The following is a 20546-nucleotide window of genomic DNA, read 5'->3' as shown; positions in this document are numbered from 1 at the left end:
CCGGGCACGCCCCTGTACTGGCGTGCGCACAGTGCAAGATGACCCCCCCCCCCTCCGGGTGCTATGTAACTGCTGTTCCTCCAAGGAACTCAGGCGATGTTTCCTTTCTTACAGTTTATCCTCACAACAGTGCTGTGATGTAAGAAGGCTGAGAGAAATGACATTTTTCAGATAACTTTGTGGCTGAAAAGGAACCTGAACCTTGGAATACTTTTGATGCTATAATGACTATAATGCCCCCAATCAGGCCTGAACCCTATAACCTTGCTTCTGTCCACACAATGCTGTTATCCATTGCAGAGGTGGCTACCCGCAGCAGGATGTATTCCTCTGACACTAGGTACTTCCACTCAGTCAAGACCAGGATCTTTGAAGGAGCAGAAAGCACCACAGGAATAAGCTCTGCAGCAGACAGATGTCTTAGGGCACTTCCGCACATGCAGAATAATACTTTCAATCCACTTTCACAATTGTCTGCAAGTGGATTTTGCTGTTTCACACAGTAAAACCCAGCTGCAAAGCAAATTGAAAGTGGATTGAAAGTGTATTATTCTGCATGTGTGGAAGTGCCCTCAGTAATGCACAGAGTTATCCACACAGATAGAAATTACAGGATCAAAGCCAATAGACGAGAAAACCAGCTAAATAGTAGGGTTGCCAACTCTTGTGTTGAAAAGTTTCTGGAGAGTTGGTGGAGGAGATGGAGGAGGGCAGGGTTTGGGTCAGCTCTCTAGTCTGGAAAACAGTTGTAATTCTGGAAGAACTCATACTCCTACAAACTGTGCAATATTTCCTATCCCCTGTACCAGAGCTTCTAACTGACCCTGTCTGCAAGTTTTCAAACATTTCTTTGCAGCTGTAAGAGCTAAAAAACAAAAAAAGAAGTAAATGATCAGGATTCTGTGCCAAGTGTCAGATTCTGCCAAGTTCCATACATAATTCTGTATGCTTTGAAAAAAATGATAAACTAGTAGGTTTGAGTTTGTCCCTCTCTTGTAGCTGGAAGCATCTGTAATTATCATCTGGTGGTGATGTGCTTCCTTTGTCACCAATACAATTCATTTCATTTTCTAGGCTACAGGAGACAATGGTCTATTGCAGGACAGAATGGTCTTGGGTACAACATACAACTTTGTGGATGTGGCAGTTTCAGATAAAACTAATTATGAAAGAATAGAAAGTCAAGCATCTTTTATGTGGGTGGGAACTGAGGAATGGAATAAAAGTGTCTCCTGAAGGTTTTCTAACATGATAGACTATCTCTGGTGCTTTGTTCAAGCTGTCCTACATTTCCTGATGCATATTTTTTCAAAATATGAGAAATCCCAAGCTTGTAAATCCCAACGAGTAATTGCTTCCAGGAAACCAGGTAGAAAAACTTTATAGAGGTTGCTTCTCAGTAGGTATGTATGAACATGCAAGATAATAGCCTTAAATTGTATGGATTCATTTACAAAGCTGACCCTCTTTAATCCTATACTTAAATCCATTATTCAACAACAGGCAGAGAGAAAGCGTGGGTGGCAGTCTATGGTACTCATGGACTATTCTTGTTGCCTTGTGGTACATTTGTTGTAAGCTGCCTTGGGTCTTTGGGGAGGAAACCAGGATAAGTACTTCAAGCAAGTGGGTGGAGAAAATGAAGCTGTCCTGATGCATCCTGGTGCTTTGTGTAACATTTAGGTAACTTCCTCTTTATTGCTTATCTGGTTTTGTTCCACATAAGGCTCCCCAAGCCCCATTTTCTATATAGTCCCATATGAACTGTCCTGGCACCTCTGAAACAAGCTTATTTAACTGATGAGAGAAGCAGTAAGGGAGGCTGTCTTTACTACTGTTATTTCAAAAGTCTGTTTAGGGCCATGAGTGAGTCCAGAAACTGGATGCACGGTATAAAAACAACTCCGGTTGCCAGCCTCTCATTGGGAACTGGATCTATCCTGGAATTACAACTGTCTTCCAGATTACAAAGATCAATCCCCCTGAAGCAAACAGAAGCTTTTGATAGTGAACTGTTTTGTTATCACATCCCTGTTGAGCTCCTTTCCCTCTTCAAAACTTTATTCTCTTCCAGGTACCCCAAATCTTCAGGAATTTTCCAAGACAGAGATATCAACTATGGACACAACGGTCCATTCCACACAGCACAACAAAGACATCTGGGGGATGTCTTAAAAAGCGGCAACTTCTTTTTACTCCACACATCCCAAATAAGATGTCCTGGGGACAACTTTTAAAAAGTGCCTTTCATGTTTGTTCCAAACGGCACAGGTATCAGAGGAGAAAGAGGCTTTTCCCCGCTGACTGGTAAACTCTCTGGTCAATTTCAACTTGGCCACGACATTTTGTGCGCTGGTGATTATCCATGCATCCATTTGCTGAACGTTGCCCCTGGGCCATTGCTCTGCAGGCTCCGATTCTGGGCACCTTTTCAGTCTGAAGAGTACATAGTTCTCAGCAAATTCTGCCCGTTCCAGCAATATACAGTTTTCCTTTAAAACAATTTTTGGAGGAGCTGTATTTAAAGATATGCAGACACAAATATGAGAATCTTAGCCACTTGGAAGAAAGACATACTGCCCATTGAAAATTATTGGGTAGACCTGCCCTCCACTGACCATCTTGTAGTATAGTGGTTAAGAGCAGGTGGATTCTAATCTGGAGAACTGGGTTTTATTTCCCATTCCTCCACCTGAGGAGCAGAGGCTTATCTGGTGAACCAGGTGTATTTTCACACTTCTACAATCCTGCTGGGTGACTTTGGGCTAGTTACAGTTCTTTGGAACTCTCTTAGCCCCACCTACCTCACAAGGTGTCTGGTGTGGGGAAAGGAAGAGAAAGGAGCTTGTAAGCCACCTTGAGTCTCCTTACAGGAGGAAAGATGGAGTATAAATCCAAACTCTTCTTCTTCTTGCATCTTCAAAATAAGATGGCTTGGGCTGAAATAAGGCATTCTGAAAACATCTGGGGGAAAAGATGTGTGGAGTTTCTCCCCAAGCTGTCTTATTTGTGCTGTGACCAAAACTGGTTTCGCTACCTTAATCATGGTCTTCTTAATACTTTGTTTCCTAGAATTACATACCTTTTAATTTGGCACTAAAGAAGGTCACCTAATGATTAAGCAATAGGATACCAAAGACATATCCATTGTTTGATCTTACAAAAATACTATAGAAGTATTATCAATGAAAAATGTGTTTCATATACAATAAGAAGTCCAGAATACAAGTCTGGATGACAAGTACTTCCACAAAAATCAAGGTCTTTACGGTGGAATTTATAGTACAGTAAAGTGAGAATGTGAGAAAATTCAATTATGTAATTAGATGGAATGAATTTAGAGATTACTATATAGCCCCCATATCACCTGAACCAAACCCATACAATAATTGAGTAATGCAATACAGTTGCATACCTTTTTGTCTGAATGTTAATTCACTGCACTTCATGTAGACATTGTTCTACAAGCAAGCAAAGTTCTGCAACATTTATTCTGAAAAGAATGATAAAAACTAGCCACAAACTAGTTTTGACTATGAAAAGTCAAATATTGTCTATTCTATTCAGGATCAGCCCTAATAGGACTTATGTGAGAAAAAGCTCTTCATATTCAGCCCTAACAGTCCAAATGCACATAAACAGAATTAAATGATGCAGTATCTTGTGGGTTGCAACATTCAAATATGTTTGAACAATCCCTTGGGATTGGGAGAAACTCCCTGTGTATAGCAAGTTAGCATGCCAGGAAGGCTGCCCTAGAGCCTTTTTTCTGGAAATGTAAAATTTTTAAAAGGAAATTTCATGTTGCCAGGGGATTCAAATATATTAGATCCCTCCCCTGAGTAATTTGAATAATACAGCCGCAAAAAAAGGCACAATTTTTTCTGCTGCCATGTGTTATGTTTTTAATTCTTAAGGAAAAGGGGAGTGATAAATGTGGTGGTGCAGACTTAGATGCATGCAGTATACAAAATCTTTTTAAAAATTCAGATTCTGCTTACCAAAATTTTTTGCTAATAAGATCTGGCCATCACCCTTAAATTCTCTAGCTATTCCTTGTGAACAGTTCTAGTAACTTATTAGAACCAGTTTATGAGATAGAATTTATTTGTCATGTCACAGTTCTACAGTGCTATCCTAAACAATTACCGGTATGTCTTTCTTAAATCCAGTGAATTCACTGGATCACTAGCCTCAGTGGTGGGATTTAGCAGGTTTGCACCACTTCGGCAAACCTGTTGTTAAAATGGTGCTTGTAAACAACCAGTTGTTAAATTATTTGAATCCCACCACCAACTAGCCTGAACTATTACATCCTAACAGAGAACTTGACCATTAACACAGAACACAACAGCACACAGAATTGCCTTTGGCCCAATGTAGGCTCTTAACTTTTGCAATAATATCATTTAGTTGACTGGATAAATAAGAACGAAGAAATATTCACCATCTCTGACTTCATTAACCAGCTTCTTTGCACCATTCCAACAGCACAAAGGATTTAGTTCCACTGGTTCAGCAGCCATGAAGCAGTTCCCTTGATATACACATAGCAGCTACTCACTCGATGGCTCTTTAGGACGGGCAAGACTCAACTTACTGTGCCAAAAACATGCCAAGCTGTGCATCAATGAACATTTGTTGTAAACCTGCTGAAACGTGTGCTTATTTACACAGATTTTTGTCTGGAACATTTTGGCTCCAGGAAAAGAAGGGAAGAAAAATAAAAGATACACACACAATACACGTACGGAGAGAACCACTTCTACCAGAAACCCTACCGTTGCCGAGCCAAAGCAATTTTCACATTACCGGTCAGCATTTTCAGAATATTTTTCTGACCATGAGGGCCAGACTTCTTTTAACTGAAATGGCACAATAAGGCAGCCTATTTTGTCCCAGCTGAAAGGAGCCAGCAATTTTTACCAAGTGGTTGCAGTTCCATAGAAAGCATTGAAATTTTAACCCAAACTGCTCCAGAATATAATCAAGAGATCTTTATTACATTTATTGTGATGTCTACTGAAGAGAGGATTTCCAGGAAGATTACAGAATGATGGCAAAGCCTGGTTGAGTGGCAAAGGAGAAAGGAACAGTGCTACAAGGAGAGCGCCTGCTTGTCTTTCCCTATCAGGGTAAGTGGGCTCTAGTGCTATAGAGAGAGAGAGAGAGAGCACATCACGACAGGAAAATCAGAGAAGGTAATGGGGAAGATGACCATAAGAATCAAGACATCACTGCAGGGGAGGAAACAGCTTTTGATTTTTCTTTTCCATATTAAAAGGGGTACAACTTACCCTGCTTCTGCAGGAACAAATCAGGCTCCCCATTTTATGGCAATTCGTTTGAGATAAGACAGGGGGAAACCCAAGAGAGAGCCTTTGCTATCATGGCGTCAAAATTATGGAACTCTCTCCCCAAGGCTATTTGTCTGTCCCTCTCTGCTAAGAGCAGGGGCTAAGAGCCGGTGCACTCTGATCTGGAGGAACCGGGTTTGATTCCCAGCTCTGCCGCTTGAGTTGTGGAGGCTTATCTGGGGAACTCAGATTACACTCCCACACACACCAGCTGGGTCACCTTGGGCTAGTCACAGCTTCTCGGAGCTCTCTCAGCCCCACCCACCTCACAGGGTGTTTGTTGTGAGAGGGGAAGGGCAAGGAGATTGTCATCCCCTTTGAGTCTCCTTGTAGGAGAGAAAGGGGGGATATAAATCCACTTCTTCTTCTTCTTCTTCTTGTGACTTGAGCGGGTAGAGAGTCTGGCATTTTCTTCTCAATTATCACTCCTTTCTACTTTATGTTTAAATTTACTGTGTTATGTACACGTTTTTAGTCTGGTTTTTAATTAGTTGTATGATATATTTGTATTATGCTTGCCTAAATTGCCTTGGTGGCCCTGATCAGGCAGTAAGGCAGCATATAAATGTTACAAATAAACTACTATCCACATAGCACTTGTTTCATGACCTTCACTTACAGGAGGAAACTCACATTTCTCCAGTAATTGTTGTTTGAGAGATGGCAGCATAAGATTCCCTGCAATGAATGCAACACACAGGGAAGTTAGCTGAAGGGGGTCCTCTATAATGGTATCACAGCTTCTAAGGGTAGCTGAACCACCTCCCTATCAGCATCCAAGTTTGGCCTTTTTATATTCTTGCACTTAATTTTTTTTTAATCAAACTGGTGTTCGGTTTTATTATTGTCAACATTTTGAATTTATGTAAAAACTTGACTGTGTTAATGTCAGTGCTTTTAGCAAAAAGAAAAGCTTGAAACTTGTTATTTTTTAAAAAATCAATAATGAGAGATGATTGGGACTACAGGCAACAGCCACCGGGCTTTTCCCTCTTTCTTCTCTGTGAAATAGGAACGGCTTGACTACAAAGGCCATCTCCCTTAATGAAAGCAACATTCTTCTCTGTCGCACTTCACATGATGCGAACATCTCATCTTATGCGGATTTCTTTGCTTTCCTAACGTTTAGATAAGTGTGTATAATATCCTACACAGAACAGAAAGACAAGAGAGGGTTTTGTAGAATGAGTAGCTTGACATCAATAGCCAAATACTTAGGTTGATATAGGGTAGGGGAAGAAAAGAAGGAAAACAAACGAAACACTTGCTAATGAGTGGGCAGATATCTACAGAATTTTTCCAGAGTTTCTACAGACTAAACTATAATGTGGATTCTGTTCTCATTTACTCCTGTAGTAATGCGTTGTTCAAACAATGGCTGAAGGAAATAGTAAACAAGCATCAGGCTTTGACTGTCACAGCCATTTGTCTACCATAGAATGGTAAAGTCCTATCCAACGAAGTCAAAGGTTAGAAAGACAAAGACATTTGTGTGATGCCACACTGTGCATTGTTGCCACCTAACTAATTCAGAACCTAGTCTGAAGCAGCCCCACTTTCATAGCCCAAGCCACCAGTTTATAAGCTCTGTAAATGGATTGCATGGATAATCCTAGGGCACATTAAATTGATGTAGAATAGATTGATGCATCTCACCATTGTCCCATACCACCCAACAGTGAACTTTTTAGAACTGTGTTTCCAGTCTATGGGCCCTGACCCAGAAGAAGGTGACAGAATGTGGAAACCAGACTCTTGCAGTTCTATTAATTTCTGCAAGTTCTGTTTAAGTGGAACAACAATCAAAGTAAATATGGACTTCTCTGTCTCTAAACTATAAGGGTTGGGAACTACTGCTCTAGAACACCATACATTTCTCTACGACTGACAGAAAGGAAGGGGCAAGCTGTCATTGAATGTAACTGTTGGTCTTATTACTAAGGAATCCTATGTTTCTGGTTTAAGCAATTATATAGCATTATACAAAGAATTCCACCAGTTGTCCAATCAAGCTTGGGCCTCTGATACGATCGCCAGCCTCCAGGTGGTGGCTTGAGATCTTCTGGATTACAACTGCTGTCCAGGCAACAGTGATCAATTCACCTGGGAGAAAATGGCTGCTTTGGAAGGTGGCTTTGAAGGTCCTCCCTTCCCCAAACACTGCTCTCCTTAGGCTCCACCATCCAAAATCTCCAGGTATCTCCCAACCCAGAGGTGGGAATCCTTGAGCCAAGAGCTGAGACAGACTGATGAATATCACAGATGGTCACTGGTAAACTGCTTATTCTATTTCTAGATGAAGAAAACAAAGGTCTGAATGTGTACAAAAAAAGAAAGAAATGTGTGTACATGCACACTCGCATACCAGATACAACTATTCTAGTTTAGCCTTCTACTTAACACAGTCATTTTACATGTGCAGGAAGTTTCCTCCTTGTTCAGGGAAATATTCAAACCTCCAATCCCTCACCTCCAGCCTGAATTGTCACAATCGAGCAATGGCGCTATCATGTGATACCACTGATTATATCGTTCTGCTTCTAGTATTACAAATGGATAGTTTTTAAGATAATCATTTACATTACTTTTACCCTTCCCACTTCACAAAAATCGATGTCCTGACAGCTTCACCTTCATGCAATAAAGTCAGAGAATATTACTAAAGCCTTTGAATCAAAAATGATTGCTGTTGGTGATTGTGTCAGCACAATTGTTTTACCCAAGTTTTATACAAATCTGTAAACCTAGCCCTTTCAGAACCATTGCTCAGAGAATAGCAGCAGGTTGTTCATGAACGAATCCCTAAAGATTTATGTAGGAAGAATTCAATGGATAAACGTTGCTACTAATGTTAGTACAAACATGGCAGGTAAGCAGAGAACAGAGAAGAAACAGTTTCTGCCTGACAGATTACAGTCTATGCAAGACATACAAGAGAAGGGTGAGAAAGAAGGTCAGAAACTGAGACGCTAACAGAGCAGGGATAGGAGGGTCAGGCTATAACAGATGTCCAGGAAACATGAACTTGCGGTGGTTAAACATTCATTTTAAGGAGCTCAAGTTTTATAGGTGGGTTGTGCATTAAGCAGAACACCACATCCCTGCCCCCCAACTGAGCATCTCATTACTTCCAGAAGGTAGATAACCCCCCTCTGGTTCTGGCATTTTAAAAAAGCTACAGAAGAAAGTGTATGGGTATCCCATCGCAGTCTGAGTCAGAGCAGCATATTATCCCAAGCACATAAAGAACAGCGGTGATCCTATTAGCTGCTCATAAAGAGAATAGGATACATTTTTCTAGAGTTGTCTTAGAATATGTTACTCTTAATGTGCAAGGCAGAAGACAACTTAAATTAGATATAAGCAAGTTTTTAGAAGTCAAGAAAACCAAAAAGCAGGGAAAGAGACAGTGAAGAAACTTAGGCCCAAGATGCTAGCTATCTCAAAATCATACCTTCCTAAATAAACTGTGGCACTTCTCACAGTTTGAAGCCAACCATATCAGTAATCTACAATTTTTACTATTAAAAAGATTCTGGGTTAGACCCTAACTACAATGGAAACAATGTAGATCTTTGCCTTACCACATCCTTCCAAATCCATAGCTGCTTTGCGGCAACCCGGTAGGGTTTTTAAGGCAAAAGAAGTTCAGAGGTGGTTTGCCATTGCCTGCCTCCACATCACAACCCTGTTATTCCTTGGTGGTCTTGCCAAGTACTAGCCAAGACCAACCCTGCTTAGCTTCTGAGATCTGATGAGATCAGGCTGACTTGGGTCATCCAGGTCAGTGCAATAGACCCTTATAGTCCCTGGAAAATAGATTTCAGACACAGCACAGTCCACATGGGAGGGTGTGTGTGAAAGAACAACATCCTTCCTTCAGGAGACCTGCATTGGCGGAAGTTGGAGGAAAAGGCTGTTTTGTCCCTTCCCCACTATAGCCTCTATGACTTTGACCTCGTGTGAGTCTCATGACTAGGAATCTGGAAGGCACTGCTCAGGAAAGAGGAATGTAGCAAACATCTGCATCCCCACCAACAGCAGTCAGTATGCAACTCTCTGCATTATACAAACAACTTTTTAAAACTTTGAGTCAAAAATGTGTTAAATACAATGATTTTGTTGTATCTTATACATAAGGTTAGAATGGGTACAGAATTCACCCATTTCAGGTATAGGAATACCCTCTAGCTTTTACAAATTCAGCCATTAGAGAATTTCACACTTTCTAGTGGTGTAAACAGTTTGAAAGAAATGGTGAAGTAAACGTGAAATATTTCTTGTGTCATAGCCACGGGCCTTAACATAAAACTACATTAATAAGAGCTACAATATACATTAAGATATAACACAGTAATCAATTCCATAAACACGAATACTGAAGTATGGAAGTTAAAGTATCATACTTGTGTCCTGGGTTCTCTTTTTCTGCGTCACATAGACTATAGTTGTTTATTTGCCCCTTATATATTGAAGCACTTCGCAGAACTAGAACACAACTTTGGTGAGAAACATGTTTGGTGAGAAAAGATGTTCAAGAAAAGTGCAGTCTACAGTGCAGTCTTGAGCATACTCTTCTAAGATCATCAACTTAGATGGACTTGGAAGGATGCAGCTCTGATTAGGATGGCACTGCCAATATTTTGAATAATCCCTGCTCAGATAATATCTACACAGCCATTTTAAGCATTCCCACATGCCAAGCTGAAAATCAAGGAAGGTGGATGTTTTTAAATTATTTAATCTGTATGGAAACTATTCTATTGCCAGATTGCTTCTGGTCTCCAGACCTTCGATGTGACTATCAGTGACACTATCAGTTACATATGCATATTGTATGTCTGTGTTTTTGTGTGCACACATGTATTCCCGTTTGTAACATGAATGTGCTATAATGAATAGGAAATAAGAAGACCCCATTATGATGGTGATACAGTTCTTCAGTGTTTGATTTCTATTGATCTTCTGATCACTACACACTATCCACAGTGACGTGGCAGAAGGTCCCACTTTCAGCCTCCGGCATCTCTACTGAAGAAGTCTCAGGTAGCTGGGAAAGATCCCAGAGATCTGCTTTCAGCAAGGAGTAGACAATACTGAGGTAGCTGGACCAATTCAGTAAAAAAACAATTAAATAATCTCATACGTAATCGTAAATAGAGATCTAAATTTTAAAAAGAGTGGAAGGGGAAGAGACACAGATGCAACTTTCACTGGCAAAAGCGTTTCTTCTGTAAATAAATATACATAAGAAACACAGACCTGCTTTATAAAATGAGAAATATATCTAGAAAAAGCAGTAAGTCTTCAACATTTCAACTTGGGATAAGGTTGTCATCTCCAGGTTGGGAAATTCATAAAGATATTGGGGGAGGAGTCTAAGGAGGGTGGAATTGGGGAGGGGAGGAATCTTAACAGGGTATAATGCTATGGAGTCTACCTTTGAAATCAGCCAATTTCTCCAGGTGAGCAGATCTCTGTAGCCTGGAGATCAGTTGTAATTCCAGGAGATCTCCAATGACCACCTGGAGATTGACAACTTTAAACTGGAAAAAGGGAATTACGTGATAAACTGGCCAAAAAACTTTATGTCCTTTGAATCTGGATCTAGTGGAAATGTCTACAAATAGTTTTTTGAACATTTCTCACTTTCATAGGAAATTGCCAACCCCCCCTTGCCAGTGCTACTCAGAAGCAGCATTTCAGGTATTGTTTTGAGCTGCAGTAGGAAAAGATGGGAAAAGAAATCCCACCCTCACTGATAGAAGTCCCTTCTGTTCGGTGGAAATTTTGCTTGAGGTCTACCTACCTTGCCAAGACTCTAAAGAGACAAGACTGAACTTGATTCCAGAAACCTATTTGCCACCTGGGAACTAGAAGAGGTTGTTATGCATTTGGACTTCCATTTGTATGTTATATACTAATCAGCTAACCACCTACCTGAAAACATTAGCCATCCACTTTACCAACAAGTATCAAAACACGTGAGTTGCTATTTGAATAAAACCAGAGTTTCTTTTATGTGCATCAGTTTTTCAGGGTTCATTTTTGTCATTCTACCAATCTATTCCAAGCCTTCATATAGAAACTGCATATAGAGACAGACTTTGTAGTCTTGCTATAAAACTATCAATTCAAGCTAAGTCAAAGATCAAATCAATACATTTTGATGATGCATCTGGGGGCAAGGATAGTATGCATACTGTCTGCAAATTTACAGAAACAGGATGGGAGAGGAGAGAATCATGCTCATGGGAAAACCAAGCTTAATAAATTTTCAAATACTGAGTTGTCTTTTTGAACTGTACTGGTTAAGTAAAACATCCATTATATGTTGACAGAGTACTAATGAGCCAACTCCTTCTGCTTATAATCCCCTTGGTCTATATTTAGACATTTGTACACAGGTGGAGCAAACCTCTCAACCCCCTAGCAGTTGTACAAAGATACAGGGGGTCCTGTCTGTATAAACAGAAAGAAAACTCTGTAATAGTAATCCTGCCCAGCACTATCTTGCTTTATTCTGGAAAGGATAAAAAGACAGTTTAAATATGGCATATGTATACATGACATTTTAAAGCTATTTTTAACTCTGCCCAAATGTTTCCATAAAACAGTAGGTTAGATGGTTAAGAGATTGAGAGCGTGCAGAGGGCTCAAATGCTCCTTTCCCCTCCTCTTGTGTTAACCTCCCACGTCTCTCCAGAGCTGGCATGGTCACAATCTGGGTGGAGTTAACCATTATTAGCACCACCGACATAATACTACACTATGGTTAAAACAAACAAGGGGAAGAAATGGAATTTTTTTTATTGAGAAAGGAAAGGAGATTATGAGCCTACACTTCTAAGCTGCTAGATCAAGGTTCGAAGATTAGGAATGCGGCATCTGTATTGGGGCATAGTGTTATGTTTTCACAGAAAGGTTTTTCCAAGACCTAATACTGAATTAAAACAGGGAGGCATCTTAAACAAATTAGACCATTTTGTCAGTAATACACAGTGCCCACAGCTGAAGACAATGAGGCTGGATCTTTTGTGCATGGGAGTGACTTCTTCAACTTCTCCCTCGCACTGCAGAATGAAATGCTCCCCTGAAATGGTGCTCCTGGGAGACTGGGCAGCATGTGAGAAAATCATGCACATAGTTGCCCTGCACACAGATCTTTCCCAAGGGATCCAACCCCTTTGTTCTAACTGATGCCCACTGAGTAAGGCCAGGGCAAGGTCTGTAACACTTTCAGGTATTTACTTAACCTGTACCAGATTGTTCAGAGTTTTTATTTCCTAAGACATTACAGATAGACTTGCTGAAACAAGGCCAAGTCAAGTTTTTGAGTCCAAACAAGTCAGAAAACTACTGCTTCAAGATTTGCTATGATGCCATAACATCATATCTTCTAGATATCAGCGTAACAAAGTCATCAAGGTGTCCATTATATGAAGGAAATATCTCCAAACTGGGGATAACTGCATCACAACTTACTAGATATCTTGCTTAAAATAGAGGAATAAGAATATAGCACTGAAATAATGAGATATAGCAAATCACACATTTACTTAATGAAACACAACCACCATATCACAAGCAAACTGTTGATACTGTTCCAGTCTGCTGGACCAAACACACTCTGGGTTCCTATGAACCAAAGAAGATCAAATTGTCAGTATAGCCTGCAAGAATATATTGCTACAATTGCAAAAGCAGTCAATAAGAAACACTGTATTATTTTGCCATATAATGGTATTATAATGGTATTAAATGAAACAAAAGTCACAAGGCTGTGGCGATAACTATTATCTTGGCCTAAGTGAAAAATAAAATGCAGTGATACATGGTTGTTTCAGGTATGTTTCCACACTATGAAAAGATAGCTTCAAAATTTAGCGCTTCCAGAAAAGTGAAAATAGGCATTTAAAAACAACGACAAAACAGTGACTGAGTTGCAGCACGATCTTCAGTATTGATCCTTAGAAATATTGGTCCTGATCTATTAAACCTTAGTAGTTCTGAACCTCAACTAACTCCTCCAGTTTTTAGTGAGATTTCTGCAGTAACAAAAAAAACACAGAATTTTGGCCATAATGTTTCAAGATGCTGGGACAACTATGCTAATTAACAATTTACAAGTGTCAAAATTAACAAGTGTTTTCAAAAGGTATATTGCATATGCCATTCCAATGAAACAAACAAAACTATCTACAGTAATCTGGGTCAGTTCCAGGTATTATCCAGTTATATGGTTTATATAAATTTGGGTAAACAGTAATTTTACTTTTTTGTCTAGGAAACAAAGGGCAGCTTGAGCATCCACAGAAGAAAATGATTTCATTGTCAGACAAGTTCATATAGGGACATCTTTATTTAAGTATGGGCCTACTATTTGGAACTACATAAGACTTCAAGATTAGGTCTGGACTCATTTAGCATGGATCTAACAGTAGTCTTGAGCTGGTTTAGTTCAAACCAAAAATTAATACCCTATGACAACACCAGAGCAGTCCTTCAAAGGAAGAAGAAACATGGAAAATTATGAAAAGAAATTCCAAATCACAGCTTAGCTTTTCCATTGTTACTTTAGGATTTTAAAATTGTTTCTTAGAACTTGCCATGTTGTAAATCATTGTTGCTTGTAGCCACTGAACACTCTGGGTTCCTCCCATATCTTAATGGAAATGATGTCATAAGTGGCAAAATTTCTAAGTACTCTTTCTAATTATGCCTTAAGCACATATTTACCAAGCTATCAAATTTTCTTCTTTTGTATGTACAACCTAGGTTTATCTTTAAAGAACAAGGTAAGTATAGAATGGAGTACAGAAATTCTTGTCATGTATGTGCACTGAAACTGATGGAGTTTTAAGATCATAATTTACTTGTTCAAAAGAGGGAAGCACAAATCTAAAAGTTTTGTTTACAATAAAGATCACAATACTAAAAAAATGCTTGGCTCAAAGTCTACATATGAAGCTTGCATTAGCAGTGGTGATGAAGTAAGAGCAACACTACAGTCATTCAAAAGGAAGGTCTAGAGTAGACTGTGGTAAGCAGCTGATTTTCACCTACAGGTTACAGTTAAATGAATTTCAGTAGCAGTAATGGGAAATATTCCTAGTTGAGACTGAGGACTGCCACCATCAATCAAAAGAAACAATACTGGGCTAATTCCAAATGGGTAGCTGTGTTAGTCTATGGCAGCAAAAACAAACAGAAGTCTTGTGGCACTTTAACAAAAGCGTGCATCCACAATTCAAATTAGAAAGGTAAAACAATAATTAATGGATGCACGTGCAATTTTAAGAAGAGTTAGGCCAGAGTTTCTCCACTTAGGATTGCACTGGCCATGGATGGCGATTCCCACATTTTGCCAAGATGGTAGTACTCACATGGAGTACAAAATCCCAAATTCCTGTTAAAGGCTGCCTTAAAAGAGGGGAAGATTACCTCTTGGTGAAAACTGAAGACCTCTACCCATTACAGGGTTAATTGGCTTAGCAGGGCCTCTCTATGGCAGATTCCGCATGGGCCAAAAACAGCCGTGTGAAAACCTTGTTTCTTGATCAGATTTAAATTTTAAATAATTACATTCCACTATCTACCTGAATTTCACAGCCCATAACTTTTTCTTATCTTCTACGTAAAGTGATTGACTGGTGAGAATCCACTCATTACATCTGAGGAAGTGGGTTCTAATCCAACAAAGCTCATGCTGAAATAAAAAGTTCTTTGTGCCACAAAATTTATGTTAATAGTAGGTTAGATAGCCTACTACAACTAGCTCCTGAATCAAAATTCACAATATGGCTTTCTTTCAGTCAGTTTGCCTGATAAGCCAGACTTTTCAAGAATATTTTAATATATTCATCTTCATAATGATCCCAGAGCTCAAGGGTCAATTCTCTGGGGGTTTTTTACAAACTTGTAACTCTTCTCCCACCTGTCATACAAACTTATGGTCCCATCCTATGCACATAACCTCAAGAATCCTAAAAGAAAAAAAATGTTTGAAACACATAGACTACATCATAGCACAAACCTAGCAGCTTGGGTATCCCCCACACTCGACCTGGCAAAGTGTACCCATTTTCTCCCATTTCCTCTGTGACACATTAAATGCCAGATTGAAATTTCTAAAGAGCCAGAAATATGAAGTCATTAACAAGGAGAGCCAACAGTTCTTTCAATTTAGAGGCAATTTATAAAAAGTTGACAGCACTGAGCTTGAGTTATGATGACCACATATCTATAATCTATACAATAAGACCCATTAATGTCTGGATACCCAGTGGCCCTGATCCAGAGAGAATTTGTCATGCTCAAGTCTCACTGAAATGTTCACTGCTTCTAACCTGTCCCATTGATTTTTAATTAAGTGTGATTAATGTTCTTTGGCTCAGGAGTTACCGGATAAAAGCAAAAGGAATAGAAAGTACAAGAGTGAGACACTACCAAAATACAAACAAATCTGGTCTCAACAAGAGGAAGGTGTTGGGTTAACGTTAGATTAAGTTATTTTGTTGTTATGGAAAAGACAGACTGGGAAGGAAGGTAAATGGAATATTCACCCAAAAGTGTGCATGGCAGTTAACCATCATGGTTCTCTCAATCAACTCATCAGGACATTCCAGGAGATGATGGCCAGAGACCACACCAGCATTATTAACCAGGACTGAGACTTCACCAACTTCTTTGCGGACTCTCTCAGCAGTTGTGTAGACATTCTCCCTTTTGCTCACATCGCAAGTGTACGTGTGGACCTGCAGGTTGTAGTGAGGTAGCACTTCCTCTTCTCCATGCCCAGCTACTTAAGAAACACAGAAGCAAAAGGGGGGGGGGGGGAGAAAGCCTCATTAGAGATTCCCAGTTCAGAAAATAGTAATCAGTTATTAATTTACCCATTCTGATGGGATACTTTTGATCCTCAGTTACAAAGGGTGAAGGAAGCTGTGCTAGTTCATATCACATAAACAATTAGGGTTGAGTCCTATGAGTCCATTCCACCAGTCTTTCTTCATCAGAAGAAACTTTTCTTCCGTCAGGTAAGAGAATAATTTGGCTGAGTCCAGCTGACATTTTTACTCAATATCGCCTAATTCCACATTGCATATGCCTTTTCTTCGTGCTTGCTCCAAGATCCCCAGCATAATTTGGGGGACAGTCTACCAATGGAAAAACTGTCTGGAGCCAATGCAACAGATTCAACTTAGTGGAAGGCAGTTGTGGGATCCAACCCGCAGCATCCAAAGGAGTACCCAAACCAAGAAATGGAGCGACATCAGTCTAAATATGGAAATTTCAGGTCTTTCTGCTTCAAATGAAACCTCTGGATTGAAGATCAATGAGACAGATAATTCTGTGCATGATTACTCAGAAAAAAAGTACCAATTTCTGGGGACTGTTCCCAAATGTGAACAGGGCTGCACTCTGATTTCATTTAAAAAACTGGAACACTAATTCTTAGCTGGTTTGGTGTATGAAAGGTGCATAAGATCTAAGTGATGTACAACAAAACAAGTTAAAAAGTAGCTTGGCTGCGTACGCTAAATAAATATATTAAATCACCCTTTCTACATGAAACACACACTGAACAGCACCAGGAAGTCAATCTTCATTTCTCCACAAGTGCTCCACTTAAAAGTATTCCCATTTCACCATCTACAGGGCGATTCCTGTTTTGCCAACTGCTAGTCTGTTAAAAACTGGTTGTTCTTATACACTTTCCCAGAAAATACAAAACACAAATCCACAGGGAAAACATCATAGACTGCAGCTGAAATCCCAGGGATTAAATCCCACTGTGTAATAGGGGCTTACTTCTGAGTAGACCTGTTTAGAATTGTTCGGTGAAATACTAGTCCATACTTCTAGCTGTGATCATTTCTACTTCCTAACATTCCTACTTGATGTGAGGTTTAATGTAAAAAAATTTAGACCACCCCAAACCATAATTTCAAAGCTGATTATTTCCTTCAGTTTAAGTCTTACAGATAATTTTGAAAAAATCAGAATTAACAACCTCTTCCCACATATGTGATCATCTTGAATTATGGTAGATATTTCCACCTTTTTCCACATGCCTGGTGTGGAAACTAGAGAACATACCCAACAATCACATGTGAAAAAACATGCTTTTTGCATTCTTAGCACTTCACTGTTGTCTCCCCCTACTTCTTTTTCCTTTCATGATAGAAAAAAACAACAACTTTCAGATACTTTCACAGCACAATCTTAAACAATATGATACCTAAATCCACTGAAAGGGTAAATCTGGTTAAGACTGCACTGTTAGTTTGATATCCTTTGAAGAAGCAGCAGGTAAAAAGGCACCCTGAATAAAAGGGCAGGAAAAAAATTGTACAGGATCTGTCCTCCTCCCCTCCCCCGTTGAAGCCTGAATGAAGACTTCTAGCTTAGTCACCTCGACCTTATCGCTGGTGTCCAGCCTAATGTCACACTTTGTGATCCAAAATCAAAAACCTCCAGCTCTGGAAGGCAGGCAGATCTGAAAGCCAGGGCAAGAGCCGAGTTCTGCCCCACGGTTTCAGCGCGCGATCCTCATGAAGAGGAGCCGCTCTTGGTCGTCCTCTCTCGCCAGGCTTGCTCTAACTCAGCCTGGGTTTCCTTTACCTGCCTCCCGGTAGGGCAGAACCGAGGCGCGCGCAGGACCGTCCGGGGAGCCCCGGCTCACCTTTCTGGGCGGCGGCGACGGCTTCCTCGGCGATCTCCCGGTAGACGTGGCGCACCAAGCCGGCCGTCTCCTCGTTGCTCTGCGTGTTGATGTCCCACAGCACCAAGCGCGCCCGACGGCGGGCGAACTCCAGGGCGAAGAGGCGGCCCAGCCCGCTGCCGGCGCCCGTGATCAGGCACACCTGGCCGGCCACGCTCTTCTCCTTGGGCCGCAGGAGCCACTTGGCCGCCGCCACCACGAACGCCCACAGGACCTTGAAGGTCACCACGAAGAACTCCACGAGGATGTTCATGGCTGCGGCGGGGAGGGAGGCAGGCAGGGAGGGCGGCTGCCCCGACGGACTGGCTGTGGAGCGCAGCGCCCGAGCGCAGCCCGCAGGCGAAGGGAGAACAACCAGGAAGGAGCGCCGGGGCACTTCAGCGGCGAAGCCTCTCCCCTCGCCCGAGGGCAACTGGCTGGGACGCCGCCGCTGCCTCCGAGCCAAGCGCGCCGCCTCCTGCTCCTCGATGCCCAGAAGCCCTCGGCGGCTGGGGCGGCTTCGGGCAAGGCAGAGCAGGGCAGGGCAGGGCAGAGCGCGCGAAGGCAGCAGCCGAGGCAAGCGGGAGGGCGGACGCGAGCGCCCCGCTCCCTAAGCGCCCGCTCGGACCCGCGGGGCGAGCTCAGATGCAGCAAGTGGAGCCAGTCCCGGAGCACAAGTTTGCGCCCAGAGCACGCGGGCCGTTTGGAGCGAGCTCAGCTGGCGGCGGGCGCTGCCTGTTCCCACCCACTCTGCCTCTCACACCCCCGGCTCCGCTGCCACCTTCCCGGCTGCAGGGCTCCTGAGCCGCGCGCCTACCTGCCCGGTTCTGCCTGGCGGCCGGGGCCCAGCTCAGCACCTCGCCCCTGAAAGTGAGCATCGCCCCACTGCTCGGGGCTCTATATAGCCCCGGCGAGAGGGAAGCGGCCCCCCCGCCGCCGGCATCTCTCCCGCCCCCAGCCCCCTCAGCCCCGCTTGCCAGCCCTGTCCCTCCTCCTCCTCCTCCTCGCCCATTTTGCACTCTTAGGCCTTCCCCCGCCACATTTCCGCCCTCGCACCCCGCAGCACCGCCCCTCGCTCAATGGAGAGCCCAGCCCAGCCGCGCCAGGAACGCCCCGCGCCCTGCTGGGCCCACCCAGCCGAGGATCGCCGGAGCTGCATTCAGAAGGCGCGAGCCAACACGGGGACAGCCGCGGGCTTTTGCCGCGCTTCTCTCCTTGGCGCGGCCAGCGGAGGACTGCCTGCCCGCCCGCCTTCTGCAACCCAACCCTGCTCTGTCCCGACATCTGAATGCGGCGCCAGGACAAACGGCAGCTTATTTCGTGGCGTGGCAATTGGGATCCCTTTCCGCCCACCCCCACCCCCACCCCCGTGCCAACGCCGACGCGGGCTGTCAAAGGTTGAAGTCCAACGCACGTGTGTGTTTGGGGAGCAACTCCCGTCGGAATCAGGGGCACCGTGACCTGAACAAAATTGGACTGGAAGTATGCAAAAAGCGCACAATCGCCTCCGAGGAACCAGATTATTTTTAATCACTATCGTCTTTCTCCACCTTCGCCAACATCCTGCTATTCCTTAAAACGAAATGCTTAGAAAATTCCTAAACCAGGGGACATCAAAGGGTTGGGAATACTAATTTACGAGTGTCAAACACATCGACTCCCATAACATGAAGAAAGAAAGAAGAAAGAAATGAATGAATGAATGAATGAATGAATGATTCTTTTAGAGGGTGGCGTCCCTGCCAACACCTGCCATTGTGGAGCACCTTATAGGTGTGAAAGCGATCCTAAGGGTGTTTACTCACCAACGAGCTTCGCTAGCTTGACTTATTCCCTGTTATGTGTGCATCAAAGCCGTGGTGTTTAAATAAGGCGTCGTTCAAGGTGTTGCCTCACATTGTATGAAAAATAGTGGGTTTTTTGTGCGTAAGATCACTGTTCCTGAGAGACTAAGAAGCCATAAATGGACTACATGCTCCAGAATGCATAGTAGTAATGGGGTCATTTTGAGAATGCCTCACGTACAAGGACTACAAGTCCCATAACTATTGAGACTCACGTCTTTCAAGATCTCCTCTTGTTCCTGTGTTCTCTGAAATACATTCAATGAATTAAGGCTCCTTCTGCTCATGCAGAATAATGCACTTTCAAACTGCTTTCAATGTTCTTTGAAGCTGTGCGGAATAGCAAAATCCACTTGCAAACAGTTGTGAAAGTGGTTTGAAAACGCATTATTCTGCGTGTGCGGAAGGGGCCTTCGTCTTTGTGTTAACACGGTCATTTCCCACTACTGTGTACTAGTTTCAATCTTGGCTGCTTCATTATGTTTTATTTAGTTCCTTTTATATAACATCTATGATGAAGCCAACTCTGATTCACACAAGCGTATGTTGTAATAAATTTTGTGGAACTTTTATTTTTATACAACGAATCAGTTCACATGGCTGCATTTCTGTAAGTTAAGCAAAAGTCTCATGGCACCT

General features: G+C 42.2%; 1 protein-coding gene across 2 annotated transcripts in view; it reads right to left on the bottom strand.

The window, feature by feature from the left end:
* Positions 1 to 19056, bottom strand: part of RDH10 (retinol dehydrogenase 10) — a 31204-nt gene extending 12148 nt beyond the window's left edge. Inside the window, exons 1-2 of one of the 2 annotated variants that reach the window (XM_048507702.1) lie at positions 18046 to 19056; positions 15923 to 16161 (exon numbers count right to left, since the gene is read on the bottom strand). In XM_048507702.1, the coding sequence (XP_048363659.1) occupies positions 15923 to 16161; positions 18046 to 18337 (531 nt within the window). In that variant the 5' untranslated portion in view covers positions 18338 to 19056. The remainder of the gene's footprint in view (positions 1 to 15922; positions 16162 to 18045) is intronic. The other variant, XM_048507703.1, reaches the window with a different exon arrangement.
* Between the last annotated feature and the right edge of the window lie 1490 nt (positions 19057 to 20546).

Source organism: Sphaerodactylus townsendi, linkage group LG09 (genome assembly GCF_021028975.2).
Source record: "Sphaerodactylus townsendi isolate TG3544 linkage group LG09, MPM_Stown_v2.3, whole genome shotgun sequence".
Taxonomy (NCBI): Eukaryota; Metazoa; Chordata; class Lepidosauria; order Squamata; family Sphaerodactylidae; genus Sphaerodactylus; species Sphaerodactylus townsendi.
Note: the sequence above shows the minus strand (reverse complement) of the source record. Positions and strands in the feature narration are given on the sequence as shown.